Below are 27,219 nucleotides of genomic sequence, written 5' to 3'. Positions count from 1 at the left end.
ACATGACGCATCACAGCCGATGGGATTTTTGGTACCTTCGTAGTCATGCCAGTGCCGAGTTTTTACTGAAGGAATTATACAATGCTCTCGCATTGAAATTATTGTGGCGAAAACTTGAGGTTATCGTCATTTGTTAATGTCAGAGTGTACGAATGTGTATATTAGGAAAGTCAGAGGCAAAATAGAGAAATCACTGGCCAAGCTAAGTGACCAAGTCATCTGGCAACTTTTGCTGTCCACTACGCTGGAGCCTTCAGTGGTTCTTCCTATGCGTGCCTTTTTTTTTTTATTAGGTGGCAGCTTTTCACAGGTTTCTGTGGCTTTCTGAATCATGACTCTGAATGTTGCTTTTTTACATAATGGAAAAGAATGGGTAGGAAAGGGAAAGAGGAATATTAAATTTGATCTATTTCTAAACAAACCAAACATCATTTTTCATCAAACGAGCTGCTAGAGACTACGCGTAGAGTGATCTTTCATTTCAAATGAAGCTATTCAGCCTTTAGTGTCTCCTTAATTTCTGCACTCATATTTACGAACACATCGTTTTCAATTGTGAGCAGTTAAATTTATTCCTTTCTGTTTTATTATACTGCTTGCTTGCCCATAGCTGAATAAATGTACTGCATCAATTGAACTGACTTGGTCACATAGAATGTTGTTAATATTGGGAAGTTGTCACATTGCAGTTTAGGCCGGCACCTGTGGGTCACCTTTTATTGCCTCAGTGTTTTTAGGGTTACATTTACAGCATCAAGTGCAGTAAGTACAACTCTGGTTCTGGTTGTTCGTATGTGTGTGTGTGTGTGGGTGCACGGGCTTGCATTTTTTTGTGTGTTCATTTTTTCTAAGCGCGATTTCTCATTTTAACAGCAAACCAACGTATTCACACAACACTGGTCGCTCTAAATCCAGCCCTGATGTCAAATGTATGGATGGTAATGGAGCAAGCCCTGCTCCTTCGAGCAGCACCCTTCCCAAGAAGACGTGTAAGTGAAGCCTGTGTACAATACAAACATGGTACAGCCTGTTATAATTCAGGCTGCAGACATTTTGTGCAGTGCTGTCTGTCTGAAATGTTCTCTCTCAAGCAGGTTTTCTTTTTTTTTTCTTCCCAGAAAATTAACTGCTTGTTGTGCTTTAAAAAACTGCATTATTTTTAGAAGTGTGCAAGTATAACTAATAAAAACATTCTCCAAAGCAAATTGAATATATTAAAATCAGTATGTCTTTGCTCTAATATGTACGCATTTTGTAAACGTTTCTTATAAAAGAGTATATAATTTAGGCATGAGGAATTTACATGCATGATCACATGACCCACTTCACATCACTCAGTCTCGCTAAAAACAGTATTGACACAATGTCAATGATATTGTAAGTTAAATCGAGGTGCAGTATCCGTGCAATGTCAGATAAAGCCATGACAGCAGCTGACACTCTCAGCATCACATCACTGGGATCGCCCTCCAATTTTTTATTTCATTCCCATCAACGGGAGGTAAACAATGCCAGCCGAGAGCTACGCCACATGAAAATCGGTTTCCATGAGGCCTGGAAAATGGGACCACAATGAAACAAAAGTTTACATGACTAATGCAATGGCAGCACTTCCCCAGTATTTAGACACCCTGCTGGTGCTCATTTTACGGCAGTTATGCTATGTTAATACATTAGTGGCACTGAAAAGTTATGTTGGAATATCTCAAAGGGTTCAATAAGAAACTCCAAGCCCTTGGAGCTTTGATTTATTGATTGTAGGGTTTAACGCGCCGACGCAACGCAGGCGATGAGGCGCGCCGGAGTGGAGGACTCCGGATTAATTTTGACCACCTGGGGATCTGTAACGTGCGCCGAAATCTCGTACACACGGGTGTTTTTGCTTTTCACCTCCATCAGAAAAGCGGCTGCTGCGGCCGGGAATCGAAGCCGCATCCTCGTGCTCAGCAGTGCAATGCCTTAGCCACTGAGCCACCGCGGCGGGTGCCCTTGGAGCTTTGATTGTGAAACAACATTGCAAGCAGAATATGAGTCTCCTGAAAACAGATTTTGCTGCTGAAATGCCATTTTAGAGCTTTGTTTTATTCATGGAGAAGGAAGCATTCTGGAGGAGCAGTAGCAGTCACTCCCACGAGAATGGAATGTATGCATGAGTGGCATAGGGGTGGAGGGCCATCTGCTGTAAAGCACCAGCACTTGTGGTCACTTGTTGCTGTCACGTGGCATGTGTGGCCTATTACTGGGATCTTGACCCTTGTTTTGTGATGCGGCCAGCCGTTCAGCCCACTACTTTACATTGAGACAAAAATAGCACTTGGTTCTTTCCTCCATGTAATAAAAACAAACACTTGCTCATAAAGCTCTTGGGGTTACATTTTAAAGTTTAGAACCATGATGTGTTGGCAATGCAAAAATGCCAAATGTAGAAGGTAACATGTTTCAACAGCCACATGTAGAGTTCTGTGCGGGCACAGTAGTTTGCTTGTCACTTTTAGTGGTCGTGTGGGAATTTGGATTAGTAAATATTTCTATATGGCCTACCAGTTTTTAAAGAAACTGATATAATATTATGAAAGTAAATGCCATGTGAGAGTGATGAATAGAGCTTTCCCTATCATCACCATCATCATTCATCGTGCCCTTAGAGGCCTCATGCAGGGTATTACATTACAGGAAAGGGCCGAAAGGCAAGTACAAAATTCAACTGGACGGTTGACGGTACACACATAAACGCAAGTCAGGTTCATGGTCAAAATAGTAATTACTGAGGGGAGCAGATGTTCATGAAAGGAACTGTAACTGTAAATAACAACAAATGAAGTGATCCGTGATTAGGTGTTTGAATGTTAAAATTAAGGTTGCATTCATTTACTATGGGATCAGGCACATCATTCCAGTCTTCAGTGGCTGTGGCTGTGGGTAAAAAGTATTTGTTGAAAGTGTTAGTTTACTGTGCAAGCGTTCAAGTTAGAGGTGATGTGGTGAATGGGTGAGGGGGAGAACTGTATTGCTTTGTGAAGGGAAATTATTATGTAGTTTTTGTTGAAGGAAGAATCAAGAAAGTGGCGAATTTCCAGGGCGGGAATGTTGAGGTACAGTTTTAATAGTTGAGGGATAATTTAAAATTTTCTTGTGCATTTTTATTTTGTAGACAAGCCTGTCATGTCGCGAAATTCAGTACTCACGAAATAATCTGAAGCTTCACTTAGCAAAAGTTTGAGCTCGCAAAAAAAAAGAAAGTCATTTGCAATAATCTAAAGTGGCTGACTTCCGAAAAATAAAAAGTGAGGCAACAAAGATATATTTTATTCTTCCTTTCGTTTTAACAAATCCTCTGCCATCGCAAGGAGACGAACGACCCACCTGATGCACGCAGCTGAGGCTTTTTTTTTTTTTTTTTTTTTTTTCCTTCTTCTTCTTCTTCCGACACGATCTTGCAGTCAGAGCTTTGCCCCTCTTAGGTGTACACCTAAGTCAGTTGATTGAAGGCTGTACAAGCGGCAGTTTAATTTCAGCCATTGCAGCTTGTTACACACATAAATTACAGGTTCCAAAGCAGAAAAAAGGCATGTTGCACCAAAGCTGAAGCTCTTCCCTGATCGTCAGTGACACCTTGCTGTTTTGCATGGATGTACTGAGAAGTTGTGAACTACCAAGTATATTACCGCAATGAACGGCTAGTAGTCTTAGACCTAAGGGCTTCAAATGTATACAATATCTTTATGAAAGTCACCTCTTTGCAGAACTAGTTTCAGGTATTCACAAAAACGTTTATCCTGGTGTCTGTTCATTTTGGCTGCTAGTATGAAAGCATACTGAAGAAAATATAGCCTGCTTTAAATTAACTGGCAAAGGTTTCATTGCTAACTCACCACAATGTTTTCAGGCTCTTCAGCAGTAATGTGCATGTGTGTGTGTGTGTGTGTGAGAGAGAGAAAGGTGTTGCGTTCTTGTTGGTTAATTGCTGTTCTGTTTGCCTTTGTGTACAAGCCATCCAGGACGGACTCGGTAGGACCCTTTTAAGCATGCACTTTTTGCTCAGCACCTCGAGGGGCGGGAGACCTAATTCTTTTGTCGTTGGATGCCTTGTTTCTTTTGCAGGCCTTGAAAAATCCCTAAAGGATCTTTCCCGTCAGACCGTAGCCCTTCAGAGGGTTCAGGTTCTTCTGGAGGAACAGCTTACGAAAGCTGAGAAGGCAATAAAGACGGCTTTTCTGGAAGTACAAAAGACGTAAGCTTTATATCTGATTACCCTGTATGCTCACTCTTCACTCCTGAAGTAGAAAGTGTGCTGGCCCATGTTTAAAAAAGAAAAAGATCAAGCACAATTTTGTTTGTGACAGAGCTTTGATGAAAATGATTTTAAATGGTGCCATTGAGTGGCTTTTTAGGCAAATCAGCAAAACCTTTGAGCTTTTAGTAAGAATTTATGCCCTGTTACATTTTGGCTTGGAAGCTTGTCATTTTTAGAGCTGAGGTTTTTAACGCGAAAGTGTTTTATTCCGGTGGGATACACAAACATTGGAGTGACGTCATATCCGTCACGGAAATGACACCAGTACAACGAAGCAAGCGGCCTGAAAAGGGTGCACCCCTGCGCACAGGGTCTTCTTGCGAGGAAGCAACTTTTAGAACTAAAGAGTACTTTATACATAGGGTTGTTTGTTTTCGGGTTTTATATTTTTACACGAAAGTGTTATATGCCAAGATACACCAAGATTTCAGTGACATCATATCCGTCATGGAAATGACACCAGTACACCTTTGCCGAAGCAAGTGCGTCAAATTAATGATAGGTCAGCACACGCAACGGTAAATAGGGCAAGCCACTGGTGCTTAACACGCACTGTTCTGCAATCTGCTAATACTGGTTCAAGAAAACATGATCTGAGTTTGAATCCCCAAAGAAAAAGCTTCTAGAACAAAGTTAGTCCTTATTAGCTGTTCCCACTCATAAGCTAGAGAGGCTTCGGTGGATTCAGCAGAGTGGTAGCAATTTCATACAAAAAGCACATGTCTTTTACATTGAGGACTTGCCAGAGTTGAGCCCAAAAGCAAGAATGATTGTAAGCTTGTTGACAGCACTGATGTTGACAGCACTGCATGCTTTATTGCAGAGAATGCAATTGTAGTGCTTCCACTTCTGGTGTTTCTTTGTCTTTTCCCTTGTCATGTTGCTTCACTGTAGTGCGTACAAACTGCCACCTTTAGAAATTAAAACGTTTGGAAGTTTGCGCTTCAAGTGTGTTTTTGTGCCGTATGTTTCTTTGTCTTTTAATACCTTTTACAATAAAATGCATTGCAAACTAGCCCAGTTCAAAGCTCTGCTTGTGGTTACACCTTATTCTGTGAACATTGTACAGGTACCGAGTGTTAATGTTGCCTTTCCAAAATTTTGTGCAGTTTGAGTGAACGCCAGGCTCATCTAGAAGAGGAAATGGAAAAAGTGAAAAATGATGCTCGTAAGTACTCTAGCTTAATTATTTTTGCATAGACACATTTATCAGCCATTGTGCAAGAGCGCAGTAAAAAGTGCCCGCACCCTCTTGACTTTAGGTTCATAAATTTTTTGCTTACTGCTCATTTGTAAAGCAAATAACATTGAGAATTTTAATGTGATAAGGAAAAAAAGAAAGAAGTTGAAGGGCGCCATTGCGTCGTATCAGCACGGAATTTTGCACAATTTGAAGGAAATGGGACAATGTGTCAGTGTTAATATTGTCTTCTCTGCTTTCAACAAATTGTTCGAACGTATAAGCCGTGTCAACAGAGGGGGGAAAAAAAAGAAAACATGAAAATAAGCGTCGTACCTAGTTGACAAATTGTTCTGGAGGAACTGTGTACTCTATTTCATTATGTGGCAGGCAGTGTATCGGACAATCCTCGGGGGTTGCATAAACAGCAGGTTAAGAGAGCATAGGAGCAGCATGGAAAAGACTGTTAACGGGCATCTGGGCATCCATAGTGGGTAGTGTACATGTGTAGGTGATATTTCGATAAGACCGCTATGGGTGTGATATGGGATCAGCCAACCCGAGAAATTATTGAGACCCACCAGATGGTTTCACTGAATGGCTATTGCATTAGCACCGCTTCCATATTATTAACAAAGAAAGAAATACAATCCTTATCACCTTAAAAGGTTTTACCATGCACGTGCATTTTTGCATTGAAGCCTTTCCACGTGTCACCCTCCTTCATCCACCACTTTTTAAAGCTCGTGTTGTTTAGGCGCTTTCCTCTTCTGCCTTTCTTATGTTTTCTGGGTTTGTTGCCATATAAAATTGGGCAAATTGCAGTAAAAATAAATAAGTTGTGAGTAGCATTATGTCCTGTTTACTTTGTGTGTCCCTTGTTTCTCCTGCACTTAATGTCGTCAAATTTACTTCCCCCCCCCCCCCCCCCTTTTCCCCCTATTGTGGTACTTCATTTTGTTTACAAGAGCTCCTCTGGGAATCTTCTTGTTCTTCCACCATTTTGTGGGCCATTCGTTGGCGATTTTGTGTGCCATCTCTTGGCCATAACGAAGCCGTGTTTTCGACCTACTCAGTTAATTGTGTTTTCACATTAAATTGTCACATCCTGCCCATAATAATTTTTTTATAGTGCACAGCTGTTGCCATTGTCAAACTTCAGGTTCTGTCATGCCAGTATTATAATATCTGAGTTTGGACTGCGTAGACCTTTAATATTCTCTTTGGAATCCACTTTCAGTGTGTGCTGCTTTCGGAAGTGTAGAAGTGTCAAGAATCCCTTTATTAGTTTGCAAATCGGCCTCTACTCAGGGTGAGGCGGTTCCTATCATTATATCTAGGTTGAAAAAAAAGCCCTATTGCCGCGGCAGATAGCTTACCTTAAAATGCGGTAATCCTGCAGTAAAACAAGGTGTTTTGTGTTCACTGTCAAACCCCTCTAAGCCATGGGTCTTCTGAGCATGATGCTCAATGTTAGAGCTCTGCATGGTTGAGCCAACTATCGTGTGCAGTAGAGAGTACCTGTGTAAGATTTTATAGGATCAACTGTGCTTGCTGCGTTCAGGTGCTGTGCTGCAACGACGCCAGAAGCTAGCAGCTGAGCTCAAGGCGCGCAGTGAGACGGCCCCCACCCTGTCTGACCAAGATTTGATTGAGTTGCGGGATGACATCAAGGTAAGTGCACACAGCACAGTGGACCCGCTGTAGTGGCTAAGTGGCTGAGACATTAAAGTGATCGTTTAAAAAACTGCAGTGACCACCGTAAAGTTCGGAGAGGACGCCCTCCCACATCGCCCACCCCCTTGAGGGACGAAATATTCAATTTACTAAAAGACCCCAAAGATCACCCACCCCTAAAATCGCGCTAGCTTCGACGCCTTTGAAAGCCCGGGGAGCTCCCTCTGCGAAAATGTTCCGCGACCGCAAACACCGCCGATGCCTGGATTTTGAACGAAGGAGACACAACTTGTCAGACTTTTTTACTTGATACCTACGTAGTTTCGGTTGGGGGTGCGGCCACTTTTTTTGTTTGTTTGTTTGTTTTTCGCACCTGACCTGAAAGTTCACCCATCCCGTATTTATCACTTGATATCTCTGTAATTTGGGTGGGCGTCCTATCAAAACTTTACGGTAAGTACGAGTTTGGTTCATGTGAAAAATTGCTGTGTCAAGATAAGCCATGCCAATTTTAAGGCAAACCTTAAGCAGTTCAGGTGGATAATGAAAAAAAAATGCATTGAACAGTGGCAACTGGCCGGCAACTTTCTCGCTTTCTATGACGTATCAAGTGCTAGTCAGGTGAGTGGCTTGCACCTACAAAAGCTGCCGCCAATAAGCAGGATTGCGTGACTGTGATGGTGCCTCTGGTTCTGTTCGATCATGTCCGCTTCAATATTAGCATAGGGTTAGCGTAACCGGCTACCCTATTTTTGTTACCTCCCCGGTGATTTCACTGCTGCTGTTGGGTAGGGGGAGATTTTATAGCTTGTCAATGTCCGTGATGTTCTTCTCAGAATACACAAAACAGTGTCAAGGCAAGGCGTCAGTGGTTTTAAAAAAGTGAGGGCTCTAACTTGAATCATCCATGGAAATGATCTACGGCAAATGATTTTTACGGCTCGTTTGACCAGCGCTGTTGCTTTTTAGCACGGCACCTTGCCCATCACATGTTTAGGCTGCTGTTAATTGGTGGTGAGCAACCCATTTAACACAATGAAATCATCGTCCTTAAGTCCATAGGGGGAGGATTTTGTTCATTGTTTTCAAGGTACAACTTGGGGGGGAGAGAAGGGAAAGGCAGTTAAGTTCTAAAATTTTCGCTTGGGCTGTTAGCCAAAGGTAACTTTAGGCAGGCTCACCTTAAATTCAGAAATTTTGTTTGTAGTTCGTATGCAGATTCATGTCATTTTTTTTTCCCCTGCATGTAGGCAGGCTTCAACGTGGTAACAGGTATTGTATTGTGTAAATTAGATGTGCATAAAGCTAAAACAGCTCTGAGTCATGTGTACCACCTGGCTGTAAAATTTTTAAATTCTAATGCAGAAAGATTTTTTTTTTTTTTTTTTTGCAGCATTTTGTTGTGGAACGCAAGTATGATGAAGAACTTGGCAAAACTGCCAGATTTGCAAGTTCGAAGGAGAAAATTGAGAAGGTAAGAAGTTACGTTGCAAGCTGTGGTCATCAAAGGCAGTGGCATGAAGGCATTAATAGCTCAGTCCTTTTGCGTGGTGCATGTGTGATAATTGGGTATGGACTTATCAGGATGCATCAAATATAATGGTGTTCCCAGAAAGGTATAACCTGGCGAAAACTCTACTTGGATAAGCATGTTAAAAAGAGGAACCCAGGGCAACTTCTGTCTGTGAGGCTCTTCTGTGGTTTGGTTGTGCATTGAATTGTACATGATGCAGTTTTGAACCTGTCTTTGTTCAGGTCCGTTGTCGGGCCCTGCCCGACACGAGCCATACACGGCAACGCAGCCATAGTGGTCCACTGTCGGGGTGCGCCCGACTGTGGTGTTCAAAGTTAAATTTCGGAGTTTTTCTTACTTTTTTCTCACAAGTAAGTAAAAGGTCCAGCCGTTCTGGTCTGCACCTTTTACCCACTTTGAGAGTGGGTAAAAGGTCCAGTCCGGAAAGGGTTAATGCTTGCGTAGTACTTCCTCACTACTACAAATTTTAATGGGAAGGAAGAATATGTCGTCTACTGCAGTGTTTCACTTGTGTGTTTATATATTGGCTTACCGTAATTACCCGATTCTAACGCGCACCTTTTTTCCGGAAAATAGGTCGAAAAATCGCATGCGCGTTAGAATCGGATACGAAACCGAAACTGCCGAAACAACAGAAATTTCGTCTCACCCATCGCCATCTCAAGATGACGCCAAAGCTTTTAGCAACAATTTTCGGACGCAGGAAGCATAGGCGGCCCGGCTTTTCTATCGGCGTTCACAACAATCGTCAAATCGTTCCACTTGCGCACTTGATAACAGCAATGGCAGCAGCGGCTCTCACGCGTTCAAAACGAGTGGTCGGCTGAAGCGTGCGCCTCTGGAGAAGTTCGCAGGATTGGAATGCGAGGCGTGGGCCACGATCCCATCGATCATGGTTGAACGTTCGTTATGAAGTGTGGCATCGCGAACGCGCTTGACGGCACCAAGGACGAGATGTTGTGGTCAGCGGAGAGCGACGAGGAGGGAGATGGGTGATATTCGAGAAATAAATCGCCCGTTTATCTCGCATTCGTTTTTCTTGCTCACAAAGTTCCGTGCGCGTTACAATCGGAAGTGCAAGTTTTTTCGTTTTTTTTGCCAGGAAAATAGGGTGCACGTTAGAATCGGGGGCGCGTTAGAATCGGGTAATTACGGTACTTACCAGGCAGTTGGTGGATCAATTTCTAGGAGCTTTAATTTGTGGAGTATAAAGAGATGCACATAGTATGGCTATAAGTATGTACACCCAAGGAGGTTTCCAGGACAGGTGAAGTATAAAGAGATGCACATAGTATGGCTATAAGTATGTGCACCCAAGGACAAAAGTTTCCAGGATAGGATTTCAACAGTCAAAGTTAATTTTCCCACAGCCTGGTGCCTAAACTCCTGTTAGGTTTATGGTGATAATGCTCCAAAGTGTCCTTTTCCACTCACAGGTATACATGAAGTGCTCAGCCATCAGGCTGCAGAGAAATGACCTTGGTAGTTGAAATCGTGTCCTGGAAACTTGCACCCCCATATGTACACAGCCACACTGCGTACATTTAGCAGGCTGTCTACCTATGCTAACATACACCGCAGTCAGAAAGGAATATTTTAGGGGAATGACTCAGTGAGTCATTCAAAATGTTTTGTGCAGTGTGTAGTTCTAAAAGTATTTGTTTTATTGTGTGAAGTGAAGTCAATCAAATCTTTCGAATTTTGCGTAAACGGACACTAAAAGGACTTTATCAAGGCTTTATCTGTGACGGCATCATGTAACTTTATTTACTACGCAGTGGGTGTCTAAAGTCATAAGATATTTGTAGGGTTAAAAGAAAAAGCACCTGGCAGCATTGTAGGCTCCCACACTGTTTACCACGGCGAAATCACATTGGTGAGTAGTGTGATTGAGTGATTAACCTCAGTGTTCATTTTTTCTTCTTTATTCAGGGGCAAACTGAAACAGTATGTGGTAATCGACCAGATTAAGGGGAAATCCCCAAGGTGGAGTAAGTTTCTGTAAAGGAAAGTTTGACATCCACCTAAATGTAGCCGTATGTCTGCATTTAGGTGGATGTCAAACTTTCCTTTACAGTATGTGGTAGTGGGGAGCGATGATGGTAGCACTTCTCTGCTAGCCCACACACTTGATAGGAGGATGACTGGTGTGTGCGATGGTTGATCCTGAACCCTCATTCAGTGCTTGACTGGGTAGCATGCCAGGCCTGCTCTTCTTTGCTGTTCACATGACATGGTTTGGACACTCTAGACCTTCACAACATTTACAACTCTGCTTAGTGTCCGTTTGAGCACTAAGAAGCCAACTGAAGCTGTCCTGCGTCATGAGGAGCACTTAGCCATGAATTTTCTTACTAGGCACTTCTAGCAAACCCTCTTTGCTGCTCCCCACCCTCACATCACCCGTTCATTTCTCTCACCGAAGAAAGGAAGCTTTGCAGAGATGTTTACCTCGTAAAACAGGTGAGGACAAGAAGAAACGCATCTTGTCTTAAAAGAAAATAAGAGTAAAATAACATAACAGCATTTAGGTTCTGCCAATCCTGCTCTTGCACAGCGAATTTGTTTATCTGGTGGTTCCTCATCCATGCCTTGAGTGAACCATGTGGGTGTGACTAGAATCCCTACAACTAACCGCTACTGAAACTTTTTCATTCTTTAGAACAAAACATTTTTGAAAAATTTGCTTATTCTTAAGAACTTAATACAAATGCTATCAACACTTATTCAGCTGTATTCAGTTCATTATACAGAAAACTTTCAACTTCATTCAAAATATTCAGTGTCGAACAAATTATCGATGTAAAATAAATGGCACAGAATAAAACTTTTCCTTGTGCGCTTTATGTTGGGAAGGGCACAGTTGGCTGTAATGTTTCTTTGGCTTAAAGTATGGACATGGGTTCTTGCAGTTCATTTGAGAACATGCTAAGGCACGAAACAGAAATTGCTAAAACGCAAAAAGGAATTTTTGTAAAAATTTTAATTTCGATGTGGCCCTGTACAATACGCGGCAAATGAAACGCTAACACGAAAATATGAAGCAAAACGCGCAAATAGCGTGATTTCTTTCCATAAAAGTCAAAATCACGCGTGGCTTGGTTACAAAAACAAGTCCAGAAATGTGGCTTTTCGAATATACCAATAGCATGTCATTATTAGACCTCAACAAACAGTATTTTTCAATTTTGCGTGTTCTGATTCATATTTTCGTGTTCGCGTTTCATTTGGCACGTATTGTACCTTAAATGCTCAAATAGGGGAGCTTTAAAAGTAGCTAATGGCCATTTTGGCTCCTGAGTGATGATGCTGTAAAATTCATTCCAAGCTTGTGAAGCTTTGTAGTTTTTTTTGTTTTACAAGACTTTGGCTAGAGAACCTGGGCCCGCTTGCACGAACACACATTCTTATTGGCAGTCTTATTCACAGTCTAGTCTTATTCACGGACTTCAATAAGGCCGCGAATAAGATTCGATCTAGTGCGCTTGCTCGAAAGCACTCGGGCCAGTCTACAGAACAGTCTTATTGAAGACTATAGGGACAGCGGGTACCTAGATGAGCACGAGAGAGGCCCCTAGGGAAAAGCGGGGGATACGCTGCAAAACTGCTTGTTGCCGTCGCCAGCATTTGGCAAGCGTTTATTTTCAACCATGATTGGATAAATTCAAGAAATGCTGACCATCAGACGCCGTATTTGATCCTTGTGACAGATGCGTTACAATGATCCGCCATCCTTGGTACGCCAACTTACGCGGCCGGGCCTCGGTCGCCCGGCCGCGTAAAACAAACATCGTCTGCTCGAAGCGTGGGCCCGAGAAACACACTGGGCTGACGCAAAAAGCAGCGACGTTGACTCGCGTTGTCGCAATACGAGTCGTGCGTTTCATCTCACCGTAAATTAGAAAGTTGCGAATTGGCTTCGGGTTCATCGTCGTAGACTCGGATGCAACGAGCACTCCAGAGGCTCACACCGCCTGAAACGGCGACACGATCGCAACCACCCGCTGCCTAGCCGGCCGCACTTCAGCGAGGGCTGCAGCTGTAAACAATTGCGCCGTAGAATATAGCCGAATGTTGATATTATTCATGCTGCTTTTACGTGCCGCCTCCGGATCCCAATTGCTCAAGCAGAATGCGCAAAGTACAAACCCAAACAATCAAGCTTCGTAACCGCCACTTTCGAAGAGAAGGATGGAAAGACGTGAAGTCTGCGCAGCTTCTCGTTGAAAACGCGATTTTATTTGACGCTCACGGGCAGAGGTAGCAGCCTGTAGGCTGCTAGCGTTTTGCTGTTGTGTGTAATTTTGTCGTCACATTGTAGTTCTATTGTGAACGCCTATTTGTTGTTCCTGAGAAAATGGGCATGATTTTATAAAACAATACATTTGTTCCGTCCTTTTCGTGCTGCCTTTTCGTAGCTACTGTGGTGACAGCTGGCATAGCAGACGATCACACATTCACACCGCGCGCTTGGCCGCCCGATGTCTGCTCGGGACTAATATCGGGCCGCAGACTATCATTCCTGTCCATCTTTGTTTGACCTGAGAGAGAAAAAAAGCCGCGCTACCCGGGAAAAACAAGCACACGCCCATAGCGCACAGCAAAAGTTGAAAATGGTGGTTGGCTGCAGCCATCGGTGCCACTTCAAAGTAGGTAGGCCTTGCGGCTTCCGGCACCGGCGTTTTCTGTCCCTTTCCACCCTCTCTTCCGAAGGAGTTTCCAACGGCGTCGACCTCCTCGGAACAGGCATTTATTTGTTCCAAGCAGACGGTCGAACGGCCGCCGCTTGGTATCATTCGCCATTTGTACGGCTACTGCAGTCGTTTTTCACGGTATGGAGGTTGATCTTTATGATTAAATGACCGACCACGTCAGCATAAGACTGTGAATAAGACTGCTCGGAGCAGGCTTATTCACAGTCTTATTGCGTTCTTATTTAGAGTCTTATTCGCTGTCTTATAAGTTTCCAGAAAGCGTCTTATAGCCTAGGGAACATAAGACCCCGAATAAGACTGCCAATAAGATTGGACTGCAAATAAGACTGTCTTATTTGGCTTCGAGCAAGCGGGCCTTGGTCGCATTTTTTACTACCGTCCGACTTATCCCGTAAATGTACATTGAATTTTTTTGTGTTCGATTGAGTAGTTGCCGAGGGCTTTCAGTTCTGCTCCGTGATAATGTGCACCAGAGTAGAGCTTATCTAAAACTTTGTCCTCTGAATAAAACGCAGCGCATTGTCCCATGGTGATAGCACACCATTCTCGATGAATGGTGGGGTGTGCAGTACAGCAGGACTGTATGGAAGTGTTGCTTACAGTTTGTTTTCATTTGTTCCTACAGGAAATCAAGGACTTTGGCCAGGGTGAGTAGCAGCTTTAAAGTCTTACCTGCTCACTCCAGTGATGTTGTGCTGAAAAACTTCTTCTCCTCCTTCTGGCACAGTGATTCACGTCCGAGACCCGTATACGTCCCGCCGGCTGTCACTGTCCTCGGGAGCTAGCTCAAGCTACCACGATTCTGGCTACCACCCATCAGCTACCTCCAGTCCGAGCTACAAGAGTCAGTATTGTGAGTGCGGCATCGCGTCTTCCCATGCTGCTGTAATCGCTGGTGAGAGTAGGAACGGTTGCAACTTCTGGCTTGGCAGTTGGCTAGCCCATGTGAGCTCTGCTGGGTGCAGGGTTTAGGTCTGAGCTAGTCACGTAAGAGTGGTGTTTTATCCAGGAGGGCCTCAACAGAAGGAAAACAGGTGCTCTTATAAAATGAGGATCAAAACAATGGGGTTGCTGGGGCTCTGCAACGGAAACTTCTTTACTGTCTAGAAATTTTTTAGGCTGGAAAAAGTCAACTCCAAAGTTTCAGAATATAGAATTAAGTGGGAAATAAGAATAGGATGTAGTGTTGTGCAGTGTTACATGGCAGCAGGACAAATGACACAAACCATGGTTGAAGGGGGAGGATGTATTTGCAAGGCGGCCATCAGAGAGAAGTCTAGTGGGCTACGTGGCCCACACATCTTTACCTTTATCTTCATCGGAGGAGCGTACCGTAAAATCCCGAGAGATGCCCCACCCCCGAAAGATAACCCACTCCTGTTTTTGGCACAATTTTCCAATTTTTTCAAAAACACCGAAAGATAACCCACCCCTGACAATAGCATCATCCCAGCCGGGGATGACGCCAGGGGAAACGAGGTTAGCTAGCGTGGGTAGGGTGAGATAACAGGTCACAGGTCACAGGAACCTGAAAAGGTGCGGTATATCCACAGCCCTCGATGGATAAGAAGACTCAGACGTTCATGAGCGGCTCGTTTTGGCGATCCCTCCTTCTGCTGCCTGCCAACCGCGTCGAACTCCGTGGGTGAGGAGGTGGTCGACCTTTTGTTTGACAGTGAGAGCGACTGTTCGTTCGACGGTTTCGAAGACGAATGAATACAGTGCTAATAAATGCGTGTTCGTTCTTTGGCGCCTGATACATTTCTCAACTTTTTTTACTGCACACCGAAAGTTAGCCCACGTCATATTTTCACTCGATTTGCTTTCGATCTTAGGAGGGCTATCTCTCGGGATTTTACGGTAGGAAAATGCTATTACCCACTACCCTCTTTGTCATCATCTCGTGACAATATAATTAAAAGCATTTAAGTGGAAGCAAATTACAGACAAGAAGCAAGGTACAATTGAATAATGCTAAGTGCATGTTTAATTTGAGTTTAATGGGTGATTAAAAGTTGCGTTCAGTGGCCGAAAAAGTTTAATCGCTTTGTTTTCGAATTTATCTTTTCCAGATTCGTATGACACGACGAGGGATGAAGAGTATGGAGGGAGGAAGTACGAGGTATTTACGTTACCTCTATTTTGATAAGTTTGTCTTTGTTTACCCTGTGTCACCCGACAGTGACTTCTGAAAGGGTTGCGGTTCCACATCTCGTCTCACACACTGCTTGACACGTTGAGGTGTCAGGTATTTTTAGACCAGTTTCCTGTACAGAGGCAGCTTATGTAAATAAATGTTGCACAGAATGTTTAGTTAGGACAAGACATGTTTTCAAGACAGAACCCTTGCCACATAGGGCAGCTGGAACATGATGAAACCTCGAGATGGGAGCTGTGGTGAATGAAATACTGAGCCGCTTTCAAGTACCCATTGCCGTTTAGCTTCGTGGCATGGGAAAATGCCAGTGGGTTTCAATCACGGAGTAAGAACAAGGCAGGAGTGGAAACGGCGCTTCCTAGGGCGGGCAGATAACGTCACAAGCACTTGGTCTAGGTTAAGCAAGTGGCATCTGCCGCGGGAGAAGAAACTGCGCAGCTGCCGTGATCAGTATTTCACTTCACAGCCCCGGAATGAATTGTGGCCACTATCCTTTCGTCTATCAGATGCGTCTGCCCTCTCCTTCACTGTCGCAGCTACAAAACTTGGTAGTCCGTGTTCATTTTCATTGTGGCATTATCTGTTTACTCACCCACGCTTTCCACAACAGGCCATTTTGCCTCTTATATATATTCTTGCTCTTCTGGTTTCAATGTAGGTGAATTCAGTTCAAATCCACTGTCAGGCCCTTATAAAACAAATTGTACTGTACAAAGCACAGACTGCTAAAAATGCGATCCAACGTTGGTATTTTTTTGTCATGCATTACTATCCGGCTTCTTATCCTAGAGAGCTCACAGACTACCTGTGGACTGTCTGGGACTGGTAAAAAAGAAATCAAATCCCAAATCCCCTACCCCCCCTACCCCCCCTACCCCCCCCCTTCCCCTGTCTAACAATGACGATGGTTGAAATGTGAAGCTTTATTGCATACGAAAATCAAATGGCAAAGTGTTAAAGTCAAATCCGCTGCAAGCAAAGTCCAAGCGTCAATGATCAAAGTGCAAACTACCTGCGTATCTAAGTCCAAACTCATCATCATCGTTATCATCAGCCTATCTGCGCCCACTGCAGGGCAGAGGCCTCTCCCATAGATTTCCAATTATCCCAGTCCTGTGCTAACTGCGACCAATTTATCCCCGCAAACTTCTTGATCTCATCTGCCCATTTAATTTTCTAACAAAGTCCAAACTCAGATGACAGCAAATGAGTATCTCACGAAAAAGCTCACCCCCCCCCCCCCCACACACACACACACGCGCACACACACGCGCGCACACACACGCACACACACACACTCACACGCACACTCACACACACGCACGCGCGCGCGCACACACACACACACGCGCACACACACACGCACGCACACACACACACACACACACACACTGCAATGCCCACTCAACAAAACCAAAGGAAATGCTAAGTGACCTGAATGCGATGATGGCGCATTTGGATAGATGGCTTCATAATGCAATGGAACCAGGTTTTTCTGCAGTGCATTTTGGTTACGACATCACCATCGGTGAGACCAAGAAAGCTACCCGCCGCGGTGGCTCAGTGGCTAAGGCGTTGCGCTGCTGAGCACGAGGTCGCGGGTTCGATTTCCGGCCGCGGCGGCCGTTTTTCTGATGGAGGCGAGAAGCAAAAACGCCCGTGTGTTCAAGATTTCGGCGCACGTTAAAGATTTCCAGGCGGTCAAAATTAATCCGGAGCCCTCCTCTGTGGCGCACCTCATCGCCTGAGTTGCGTCGGCGCGTTAAACCCTACAATCAATGGAGACCAAGAAAGGTACACTTTGAAAAGCCTTAGCTGCATGGGATATCAGGAGCAGTCCCAGGTTGCAAAGCAGCAAACTTTGGTTAATGGGGGTAACTTCTGTGTTTGTCATCTGGCAAGTTCCACATAAAAACAAAAACAGCTTGCAGCCGTGGTGGGTACGTGCAAGGTCACGCAATTGTAAGTCACGGTTAGCTCAAGAGTGCATGTATTGACATTTTTACCTAATCATATATGTTAATGTTTGACTTGTCTGGTAATCTGATTTTGTTAGTTTTTATTCTCCCTGATTATAATAAAATAGGTAGTTTTTTTCTTGTACTGTGGGGACCAATAAATGGCCTTATCAGCATTCCTTGGTGGAATCAAGACAGCTGCTCTTTCTCATTTATTTTTGCAGTGTGACATGCTGCAGGAGCGCCTTTATGCTATACAAGCTGCATATAGTTGCATAGAGGCTGTGCGAAACTTCCAGTGTCAAGCACTCCGGGAAAAAAAAACTTGTGTGCTGCCTACATTGGAGGCAGGTTAGGTTAGGTTGCAGTACAAGAGTAGCGTTATAAAAAATTAATGAGACACTACCTTCTGAATATCATCTGCACAAGTTACTTGAGAGAGCACTTGCGAAAGCATAGCATAAAAGGAACAGGCTAATGGGCATAGAAGTGCAGTTCTTCATTTGACGCAAATGAGTACTTAGCTGCTATGCTACCTATGTTTGTGCTGGCTGAAAATTTCTGGAAAAAAATGTGCATTAATCCTATTGCACAGTTAATCTAAGAACAGCCAGGTTTTTGCTGGTGTGTGGGTTGCCTGCCAGGGAAGCTGAGCATTCAGCTTTTACATTACTCCAGCTTTTTACGTTTTTTTGCCCAGCATTGCTGCACCAAATTTAGATGCTTGGAGCCCAAATTGAAATCTAGAATATCTTAGAAAGCTGTTTGTGTGCCTTGTTTCTTTTGCAGTCTTCTGGCTACAGTCGCCCACCTGAGAGCCGTGGTTCAGATGGTCGTCAGGTCAAGGTGTTCAGCAACAGCTATCGCAGCACGTACCCGGGATCGTCGGGAGGTCCCCGTCTGGGTGGCTACCCGCGGGTGGGGCGCAACCGGCGACCCGACGATGGCCGCTACTCGGGCCCTGATCGAGGCGGCTACGGCGGGCGGCCTCAGCGCTTCTCCATGGGGGGTCGGGGCCGCTACTCGACTGATCCAGGTCGACGCCCACGTGATGACGAGGGCACCCGCAAGCCAGCTGGGATGAATGGCCAGGCTTAGGCACTCTGGGCAGTCTCGTTCCTCGAGTCCCCCCACTCCCCCACCCCAGTTTTGGCATCCCCCTGCTCTTCCTCTCGGTGTCCCGAATTTCTGGATACTGCAGCAGTGCAATATCATGTTAGAGCTCTACGAAGTGCCCGATGTGTGCTCCCCCTCCTCCTTTCCCCTCCCTTTCAGCACTTGTTTGTGCCTGGTTCTTGGTGGCTTGTGCCAAATGACAAAAAGGCCTAACTTCTCGCAGTGTGTGCCTTAACACTGTTCAATGTGGGACCGCCCTCCCTCCCCCCCTCCCCCCCCCCCCCCCCCCCCCCCCCACTCACGCCCTTTGGAGCTGTAAGCACCTGTGCTGTGCCGGCAGTTTTGTGGTTCAGGAGCAGTTCGGCAGCTTTTAGGTGTGTGCCTAGCCTTGTGGAAGATTTTTTTTTTTTTTTCCCGAATGTAGTCGCCACCACCACCAGCCCCGTCTTGTGCCTGCTCGCAGCCTCTACTGCAGATTCCGAGTAGTGGTGCCCTGTATAGGGGCATTTTACCTCCCCCTTGTAGAGCTGCACACCTAGCAAGTCTGTACTGGCATAATATGTGCACCACTTGGACAGGGGAAGGAGCTGGATTTCCTGTTACCCGTGCTGTTTTTTTTCTTTTTCTTTGTTTTCCCTTGCTGTGTTAGCTTGTGCGGGAACTGTTTTTCAGGACTTTCCCTGCTTTACTCATGTCTTTTGCATGCAGAGATAAAAAAACCGTTCAGTTTGGGTGCTGTCTTTCCTTGAGTGATTTTTTACACTGTGTTATGCATGAATTTAACTTTTTTGTTAGGCATATTTAATTCTTGGCATGTACATCTGTATATACGTATACACAATGCAAAGGTTCTGTACATAACTTTGGGGAGACGTGCACAAGCCACTTGTGTGTATCACTAACCCTTTATACCTTATACATATAAATGTGAAAGGATGTACCCGGGTTACTCAGGCCTCGGTTCTAGCATGCATTATTTTATAAAGCTTTTGTATATTCAGCAATGTGAGGTGCAAACTTTGTTGTTGCAATGGAGTAGACATGCACTAAATGCTTTTTATGTGACTTGCTTTAGTTATGTCTTGAGCCACTGAACAGGATGCTAGTTAACTGTATACACAATGGAGTGCCTTTAGCAGCTTTTCTTTACCAGTTTTATTTTGTTTTATTGTTGTGTACGTACTTTACAACCATTCCCAAATAAGGCTATTGATACTCATTTAGGTGACAAGTCAAGAGGAAGGGTTTTAGCTCCTCTCTCCCATTCTGTATTACAAGCATGTCCCTAGCATCATTCACTTGGATGTTGTTTACTTCGGATGCCGAGCGCACAATTTATTTAAATACCTGTGCCCAGAGTGTTATATGTCTGTATATTGCCCCGGAAGCATGACTCTTTTTTTGCAAGCCTTTTTAGTTCTTGCATTGTAGGGCAGTTTAACCTGCCTTGCTAAGTATACAAAGTAAAGTGTTGCATTTTTGGTACTCTATCCACTGAACAAAATAAAAGTTGCTTGGTGCCTGACTCTTGAGTCTGTGGCTTTTCTTGCATTGAAGTTGCCGCCGTGTAAATGCTGGTTAAAACAAGGTCTTTAGCAAGCAGATTATTTTTGTTATGTAACAGCCTATAAGGAGACCGCCACCTCAGCAGTGAATCCATTTCAAACCATGTTAGATTCATAACCTGTTCATAGGACTCGACACCTTATCAACCTAAAATTGTACCTTTGTAGCCTCTCCCTTTGTCACAAGTTATGTTATTCATATTTAGGTGCTAGGCAAAAGGTGTACAGGAGAGGCAGGATGGGTACTGATTCTCGAGTAAATTTTTAAAGACCGTAGCCTTTCTTGGTGTACCTAAATGCAAAAGTTCTGTTCCGTTACTTGACTCATCTGCCTGGCAAGAAAACAGGTGAAAGAGTGCTTGGACAAGTATATACATATCGGAAAGATTGTTCCAAACTACAGAAGCTGCTGCCTTAGATTATAATGTCCACATTATTCAGCGTTAAGGATACCGCGGCTATATTTCAGGCAAACTAAGTGCATAACCAAGAGTACCAGGGCTTTAAAGTGAGGGTGTTAGATCTCAATGTTTCATGGAATGTGGGGTGGGGTACAGATAATCGGTGGTACAAAAAATAGGAGCGTAAGCCAGAAAAAAAGGGCAGTGCCCAGAGGAGGTTGGGCCGCTGCCGCACGTGCAGCAGCCCACCTTGAGCCGCCTTGAGAGGTGAAGTTACCAACAGGGTACAACAGGAGGCTTCTGGTGATGGCGGGCGAGCGGAACAAGCTTTGGCGGGTGCTTTCCAGGGGCTGGTCCAATGGTGACTGACGCGGCCCCTAGGCTCGACAGAACAGCAGAGGAACAGAAGGTCCAACTAGGCTCTTGCCTTCACATTCTTAAAAATTTCTAAAGCATCCCCCATAATTTTTAATTAAGAATACACATTAGATTGGTTTTTACAATAGCAAATCGCCTGCGTTGTGTCGGCGCGTTAAACCCTGCAATCAATCATCAACTGGCCTCGTTGGTGCGGATGGAAAAAGAGTAGCGTTCAAGAAAGGGTTGAATAAAATCACATACTTTGCCTAGGATGTGGAGGCAATTCAGAATTTATAGATGCTAGCGTGACTTTGTATATGCTTGGCTTATGTCCGTAGCGAACATGCATGTCCTCGCATGCATCGCAGGAGCGGCCTACAACTAAAATCGCCATCCTCGAGCAGTACTGAGATAGGATCCAAATCCAATGCGTGAATCATGCATCCTAACCTCATACTCCTTGGTGGCCTGGACAAAAGTTTAAATTTTTTGCTAGCCCGGACAGCTCACGAGTGGTTTAAATAAGCTAATAGACTCAAAAGAGTCAAATTCTTTTAGTGCAACTTCAGCATGTTGTCACCCTCAAAGAGCAAATGCATTCATGAAAATGCAGATCCAGCTAGTGAATGGTCTACAGCCAAACCCAATTATAGCGAACCCAGATAGAGCGAATTATGCTATAAATTGAACAAAAATAAATCAGTTACGAAAATACATGCGAAACATACTCCTTATAACGAAGGTCACATCGGATATATCGAACTCAGCGAACTTAGGATTGCCACCCAAAAGCATGGTCTCACAGCGGTAATAGAGATGCTGATTGGCCGCGGTTGAGGCGTTGAGCCTGACAAGGAGCGACGTGACACTGGACACTTTCCGTAACTGAAGGAGAGTGGAAAGCCGGGCTAGTTGAAAATGATTCATGACTACAACTGCGTACAACAAAACGGGACCCTAGAATTCCTTCGGGGATTTCGTGAGTGTCGTCGACGACCAGGTTGCCATCACTGTGAGCCCCTCTGACGCAGACACTGTTGACGATGTCATGGCAGCTGGCGCTGCTGAAAGCACCAAAGAGGCAGAGGATGTCGCAGGCAAAAGCCATCAGCCGCTTAATAAAGCGATATCGCGTGTTGACATGCTCCGCCATTATTGCTTCGATATTGAAGGACAGGGATTCGAATGCTGTGCTAGTTGACACCGCCAAAATGAAAGTGATAACAAGAATCACCTCTTTTTTGCGAAGTAAGCAGTTGAGGCGGAAAGTAGCCTTATTGCTTGCAATAAATGGATTGTTTTGTGTATGATAACGACATACTTGTGTTGGTTTCTGCACTTGGAGATGGGGAGGGGGGGGGGGGGGTGTCTCGTGTATTGCGAACTCGTAACAAAAAACTCGTTATCAGCGGGTTTCACTATATCGAACTATTGGATATATCGAACTAATCGTGGCGCATATTGCAGTTCGCTATAACCGGGTTTGACTGTATTATGTTATAATAAGTAAGTTTATTGACGTTTTGTAAAGACATTCCAGGCTTTCTCTAGTATGGGACATCTTTTGAAACTATTAATTAGCAAAAATATTTACTGAGGTAACTCTTAAAAAGGAAGAATTCATTTATTGAATTAAATTGGTTGGATTTGTTTAGTGTACAAAGTAAAGTTATGAAGGACGATTGTGAAAAAAGACGCATCATGCTCGATGAAGTAGGATCGACAAATTGGATTGGATTGGGAAACATTTTTTTATTATCGTTGAGAGAGCGATCGTATATGTGGTGCGTGGACATCCTAGTCGGGTAGTCCACGCTGTGCAACGGCGGCCCGGGCGCGCGTCACAAGAAACTATTGATCCACGAGCTGGCCACTGCGCAGCAAGCTCTCCCACTGCTCAAGGGTGTGTGGTTGCGGGGGTGGGGAGTTGGCAGGGCACATCCAAACCGAATGAGTTGTATTTGGGGTGCCGGGACAGTATGGGCAGTTGGGAGGGTATGCAGTAGGCAAAAACCAATGGAAGAAGGAGTGGTTGTGGTTAGCCTCGGTCTGAATTCATCGTCAAATCTGTGCGTTGGCCACACCTAGGGATGGATGTGGGGGTGGTAGGGCCCTGCGGGAAGTTCGGTAGGGATGAAGGATGTCGGAGTAGTTTTGAGAGAGGGGGTGCAGGACCGGAGGGCTGCTAAGTAGTTCGTCTTCTTCCCCTTCCGCGACTGCCCAGTGGGTAAGGCCTGCCGATGGTTTGCAATGGGGAATATCACCGGCTTTGCAGCGACCATCCTCCATCAACGACCCGAACTGCCATAGGATCGACAAACAACTGAAATTTTTTCGTACGACTTTCAAATTAGGTTTTCTGTGCAGCTAGGGCTTGATAGGTATGCATAGTGGAGGGCTACGAATAAGTATAAACCTGGAGACCTTGCACCTGCATTAAGATGTCTGCACATGGGCGTTCTCGTTTTTTGTCTTGACCAGAAAAGTGGCCGTTGCAGTCGGGATCCGCGACCTTCTTCGTACGATGGGTTGGAATTGCTCGCGCCACCATTTTGCCAAGCATTTAAAGTGTGCACTGCAATTTCTGCGCCGTAAGTGAAAATAAAGGCATGCCTAATCAAATGCTGCCAACTGCTGGGGCACCGTTCCGCGGGGAAGCTTCATCTCGGCGAACTCCCTTCTTATGCCTCCATCCTCTCATCCCACAGAGTATGAAACTTTGTCTTATTCTCTACGATAGCCACCTATGCCCCTACACAACTACCGAACGCTCCTGAACGTAAACTCTGAAACACAGGCAGACACAGGTTGGGGTTTAAAGGAGGCGATGGTTGGGGTCGCAACCCGCAAGCACCTCGCAACTGCAACGTTCTGTGCGCACCAGCAGCGGTCAGAAAGTAGGTACTTCTGAATTTCTCGCGTTTCAACCTGCGACTTCAAATAGGTGCGAAGACACTACGTTTTATTTTTATCTGTGGAAACAATGCTTACATTTTTCAGCCTCTAAAATCAAACAGCTCGACGGGGTGGGCGGGGTTGCTGGGGCCACCGCACCGCACCGCATCACAAAAAGACCACAGCAAATGGCACAATGCCCGTCTCCACACGGCAGGTCTCACAGCAACAAAAAATATTCTAGTGCAAAAAAATATATAATTTCACTTGAATTTATTTGTGAAAGTTCGTGCTTTTGCGTAAGAGTGTTTGGGAAGAATCCGTGGCTCATACCGGATTATTTTTTCGCGCGGAGGCGACAGTCTCCGTGCTCCGCCAACCGCTCGCTTTGCTACGGCAGTTCCGGCGCATTGATTGCATCTGTATTTTTGGTCACGTGGTGAAGTTTTGGTGTGCGATGGCATTGGCGATGGTTTCGTGACGCCATTTTTGGTTGAACGGAAACGCAAACGAAAATCGACTTTTTCGAACATTCAGGCGCAACCTCAGGCTGTGCAGCCTTCACTCTGGTAAGTAGATGTCAATGGTTATCTGCTCCAAACTGCATAGATCCCTAGTGTACTGCGTTGTTCTCACGTTGCACTGTTTAGTTGTGGTATCTCCGGTAGGCTTACACTTGCCGCACGTTGAAATCGGCATCATCCTTGTGTAACATTGTGTACGAAGCCGTTTGCTTGACATCGACCCCAGTGTATTAAGAACTTGCACGCTGTTGTGTTCTACGGTTGGATATTTAGCGCGTGATTTGCGGCATACTTATGTAACAGAGTAGTTTGACAGCCACCAGATGCTGTATTCGTTCGAGTGCTTCGGTAACGCAATTTTTTTTCTACTCACCTGTGCGTTCGTGCAGGTGCACTGAGTTACTGAAGTTCAAACATTTGCTGCTGACTATAAGCGCCAGACCTCATTCTCTCTGCGGACGCAATCCTTAATCCTGCTTTTTTTTCTTTATTTTCTTTTTCGCATTTTTCATTTAGTCGGGCGTGCCTGACCGGTTGCATTTCCGTGCTCCAGTGGCTATTTTTTTTGCACATCCCGTCTTCTGCTTTGGACAAAGCTAAGCATCTTGTGAAGCATTAATTCTGTTAATGTGTTTCTTTTTCATTTTTAGTGTTTTTTACGTGTACGATACTGCAGAACAAAGTTGGGTGTGCCTATTCTCACGGCATCCGTGAGAATTACCCAAGGAAATTTCTCGTGGCAGTTTCTACAAGAGACTGTCAGGCCTAAAGTTAGCTTAATAATATTAACTGATGTAAATTAAACGGACTTCGGCATATCTCTGTTTTGCGCGGAGTAACCATTAGATAGTCGCGTACGACAATCATCTTATGTTTAACTGATGTGACAAAGGTAAGAGCCAGAAGTAACCTGACGTGACCTACCCTAATCCAGCCCAACAGAAGACCTTCGCGTCGATTGCTTTATAAGGTGTAACCGACTGCCTAAAGTAGGTCATGAGTGAAGTTGCCCCGTTGCTCGGTGTGTTCTGTTGCGTGACTTCATACGAATGCAGAACAATGGTGCGTTCGTGAGGCGTCTAGTGTTGGACGCCTCGCGATTGCTGTCGCGTGCGGCCGTTCAGTTGCCTTGTGTCTTTTACGTAATGGCTGTAAGCGAGAAGTTGCTTGTTTTCTGCATTGCAGGCCTGAGCTGAGCAACCAGAATGAGCTACCAAATGCAGTCGGGTGCACAGCCTGCTGCCCGGTCAAGTGAGTGGGAATTATCTGCATTGTTTTTGATTTGGTGTGATGGCTGTTTGTGTTAAGGCATAACCACACGCACGCGTAAAACCGACGTACTCGCGCAACGACGTAAACCGGCGTAAGCGCGTAAGGAACCGGCGCACTCTGGCGTACGCGGAATGCATTGGTAGGCACTTGTTACGCCCAAGTCAGAGCGCGCCAGACATCGACGCAAACTTTCGGACATACGGTGTTGACGTACACCCGCCCAATTTTTTACCAATATCACGGGAGCGTCGACCGTTCTGTCGATCAGCGTCCTGTTATGGAGTGATACGGCAAACTGGGCGAGAGTAGCCGCATGCGCACTAAGCAGAGGCCGCTGCTGCCGTCATGTGCTAGGCTGTTCCAAGAGTAGACGGCCGCCCCGATTTTTATTTGATTATGACACTGCCTGCCACACTCGAACTTTTTCTTAAAGACCAGGCACGTGGCGCCAATTGAAAACAGTGTAATAAGCGTTGCCGAACTAACCTTGCGCTGAACGAACCTTGCGCTCGGCAATGCTGATTACTCTGTTTTCAATTGGCGCCACGTGCCTGGTCTTGAAGAAAAATTTCGGGTATGGCAGGCAGTGTGATAAGGAAATAACAAAAATCGGGGCGGCCGTCTGCTCTTGGAACAGCCTAGCGCATGGCGGCGGCAGCGGCCTTTGCTTAGTGCACATGCGGCTACTCTTGCCGAGTTTGCCGTATCACTCCATCGTACGGCGCTGATCGACCGAACGGTCGACGCTCCCGTGATATTGGTAAAAAATTGGGTGGGTGTACACCTCTGGCGGTGATGTTATCGGCGGTCAGGTCACATAACAAGACAGTGAATTGATAAATAAGCTAACTTCACTATTCATTATGCGATAAAGCGAAGTAATTTGTAAAATACGGTGACCAAACAACCGGACAAAACACACGAAGCAACGAGCAACTATGGGAGCGAGGCAGTTTTACGCCAAATGTAGCGGAAGGGTTTTGTGCCTGCCAAGTATGCATACTAATCCTTAACGTTTTTTAATGTCCCAAGAACTCTTTTAGTTGTTTCTGTATTAAATATACGTATTTTTGTGAGAATAGGCATTATTTGCTTTATTTGAGTTAAAATGTAGTTGAACTGGTCGCCACAAAGCTGAGTCCGAAGTAGTCGAGCCACACTGCGTGGCGCATTGGTTTACGCGCGCGTTGCGGCGATATGTGGTTACTCGCCCTCCCCGACGTCGTCGGCCGGCGTATGTCGTTGCGCGAGTACGTCGGTTTTACGCGTGCATGTGGTTGGGCCTTTATGTGTTTAGCATGTTGGCCAAGCGTCTTGTTCTTGCGCCTTGGTTCGGCAAACATTGCAGATGGAAACCCCGGTGCTTATTCTACGTTTTGCCACCTTCTGCCTTCATCTTTGCAGTGAGCCATGGCAACTACTCCAACCCTGGGGATGTGCCTGTCAACCCCAAAGAACAAACCATTCTCTGGCAACAGGGGAATTACCTGGCAGACTCTGGCATTCACTCTGGTGTTACAACCCAAGTAAGCATGTGCACCAATGAAAGAATGAGTTGCAGCTCACCCCG

At 45.1% G+C, this 27,219-nt stretch overlaps 2 protein-coding genes across 6 annotated transcripts in view; both read left to right on the top strand.

Moving 5' to 3' along the window:
• The window catches only part of LOC144155834 (spermatogenesis-associated serine-rich protein 2-like), a 39,301-nt gene extending 19,144 nt beyond the window's left edge, over positions 1-20,157 (top strand). The window contains exons 7-16 of one of the 3 annotated variants that reach the window (XM_077687512.1): positions 874-989; positions 3,991-4,008; positions 4,102-4,231; positions 5,404-5,462; positions 7,039-7,148; positions 8,545-8,625; positions 14,026-14,047; positions 14,128-14,244; positions 15,473-15,522; positions 18,306-20,157. In XM_077687512.1, coding sequence (XP_077543638.1) covers positions 874-989; positions 3,991-4,008; positions 4,102-4,231; positions 5,404-5,462; positions 7,039-7,148; positions 8,545-8,625; positions 14,026-14,047; positions 14,128-14,244; positions 15,473-15,522; positions 18,306-18,614 — 1,012 coding nt within the window. In that variant the 3' untranslated portion in view covers positions 18,615-20,157. Of the gene's footprint in view, positions 1-873; positions 990-3,990; positions 4,009-4,101; positions 4,232-5,403; positions 5,463-7,038; positions 7,149-8,544; positions 8,626-14,025; positions 14,048-14,127; positions 14,254-15,472; positions 15,523-18,305 lie in introns of all 3 variants that reach the window. The other 2 variants (XM_077687511.1, XM_077687513.1) reach the window with 2 other exon arrangements.
• A 4,106-nt stretch (positions 20,158-24,263) lies between these two features.
• The window catches only part of Arm (armadillo), a 37,963-nt gene continuing 35,007 nt past the window's right edge, over positions 24,264-27,219 (top strand). Inside the window, exons 1-3 of one of the 3 annotated variants that reach the window (XM_077687508.1) lie at positions 24,264-24,422; positions 25,563-25,628; positions 27,054-27,175. In XM_077687508.1, the coding sequence (XP_077543634.1) occupies positions 25,583-25,628; positions 27,054-27,175 (168 nt within the window). In that variant the 5' untranslated portion in view covers positions 24,264-24,422; positions 25,563-25,582. Of the gene's footprint in view, positions 24,423-24,644; positions 24,726-25,124; positions 25,270-25,562; positions 25,629-27,053; positions 27,176-27,219 lie in introns of those variants that run through there. The other 2 variants (XM_077687510.1, XM_077687509.1) reach the window with 2 other exon arrangements.

This window comes from Haemaphysalis longicornis, unplaced genomic scaffold (assembly GCF_048455015.1).
Source record: "Haemaphysalis longicornis isolate Haplotype H1 unplaced genomic scaffold, Haemaphysalis longicornis Haplotype H1 scaffold_1, whole genome shotgun sequence".
Taxonomy (NCBI): Eukaryota; Metazoa; Arthropoda; class Arachnida; order Ixodida; family Ixodidae; genus Haemaphysalis; species Haemaphysalis longicornis.
This window is presented reverse-complemented; position numbering and strand designations above follow the sequence as displayed.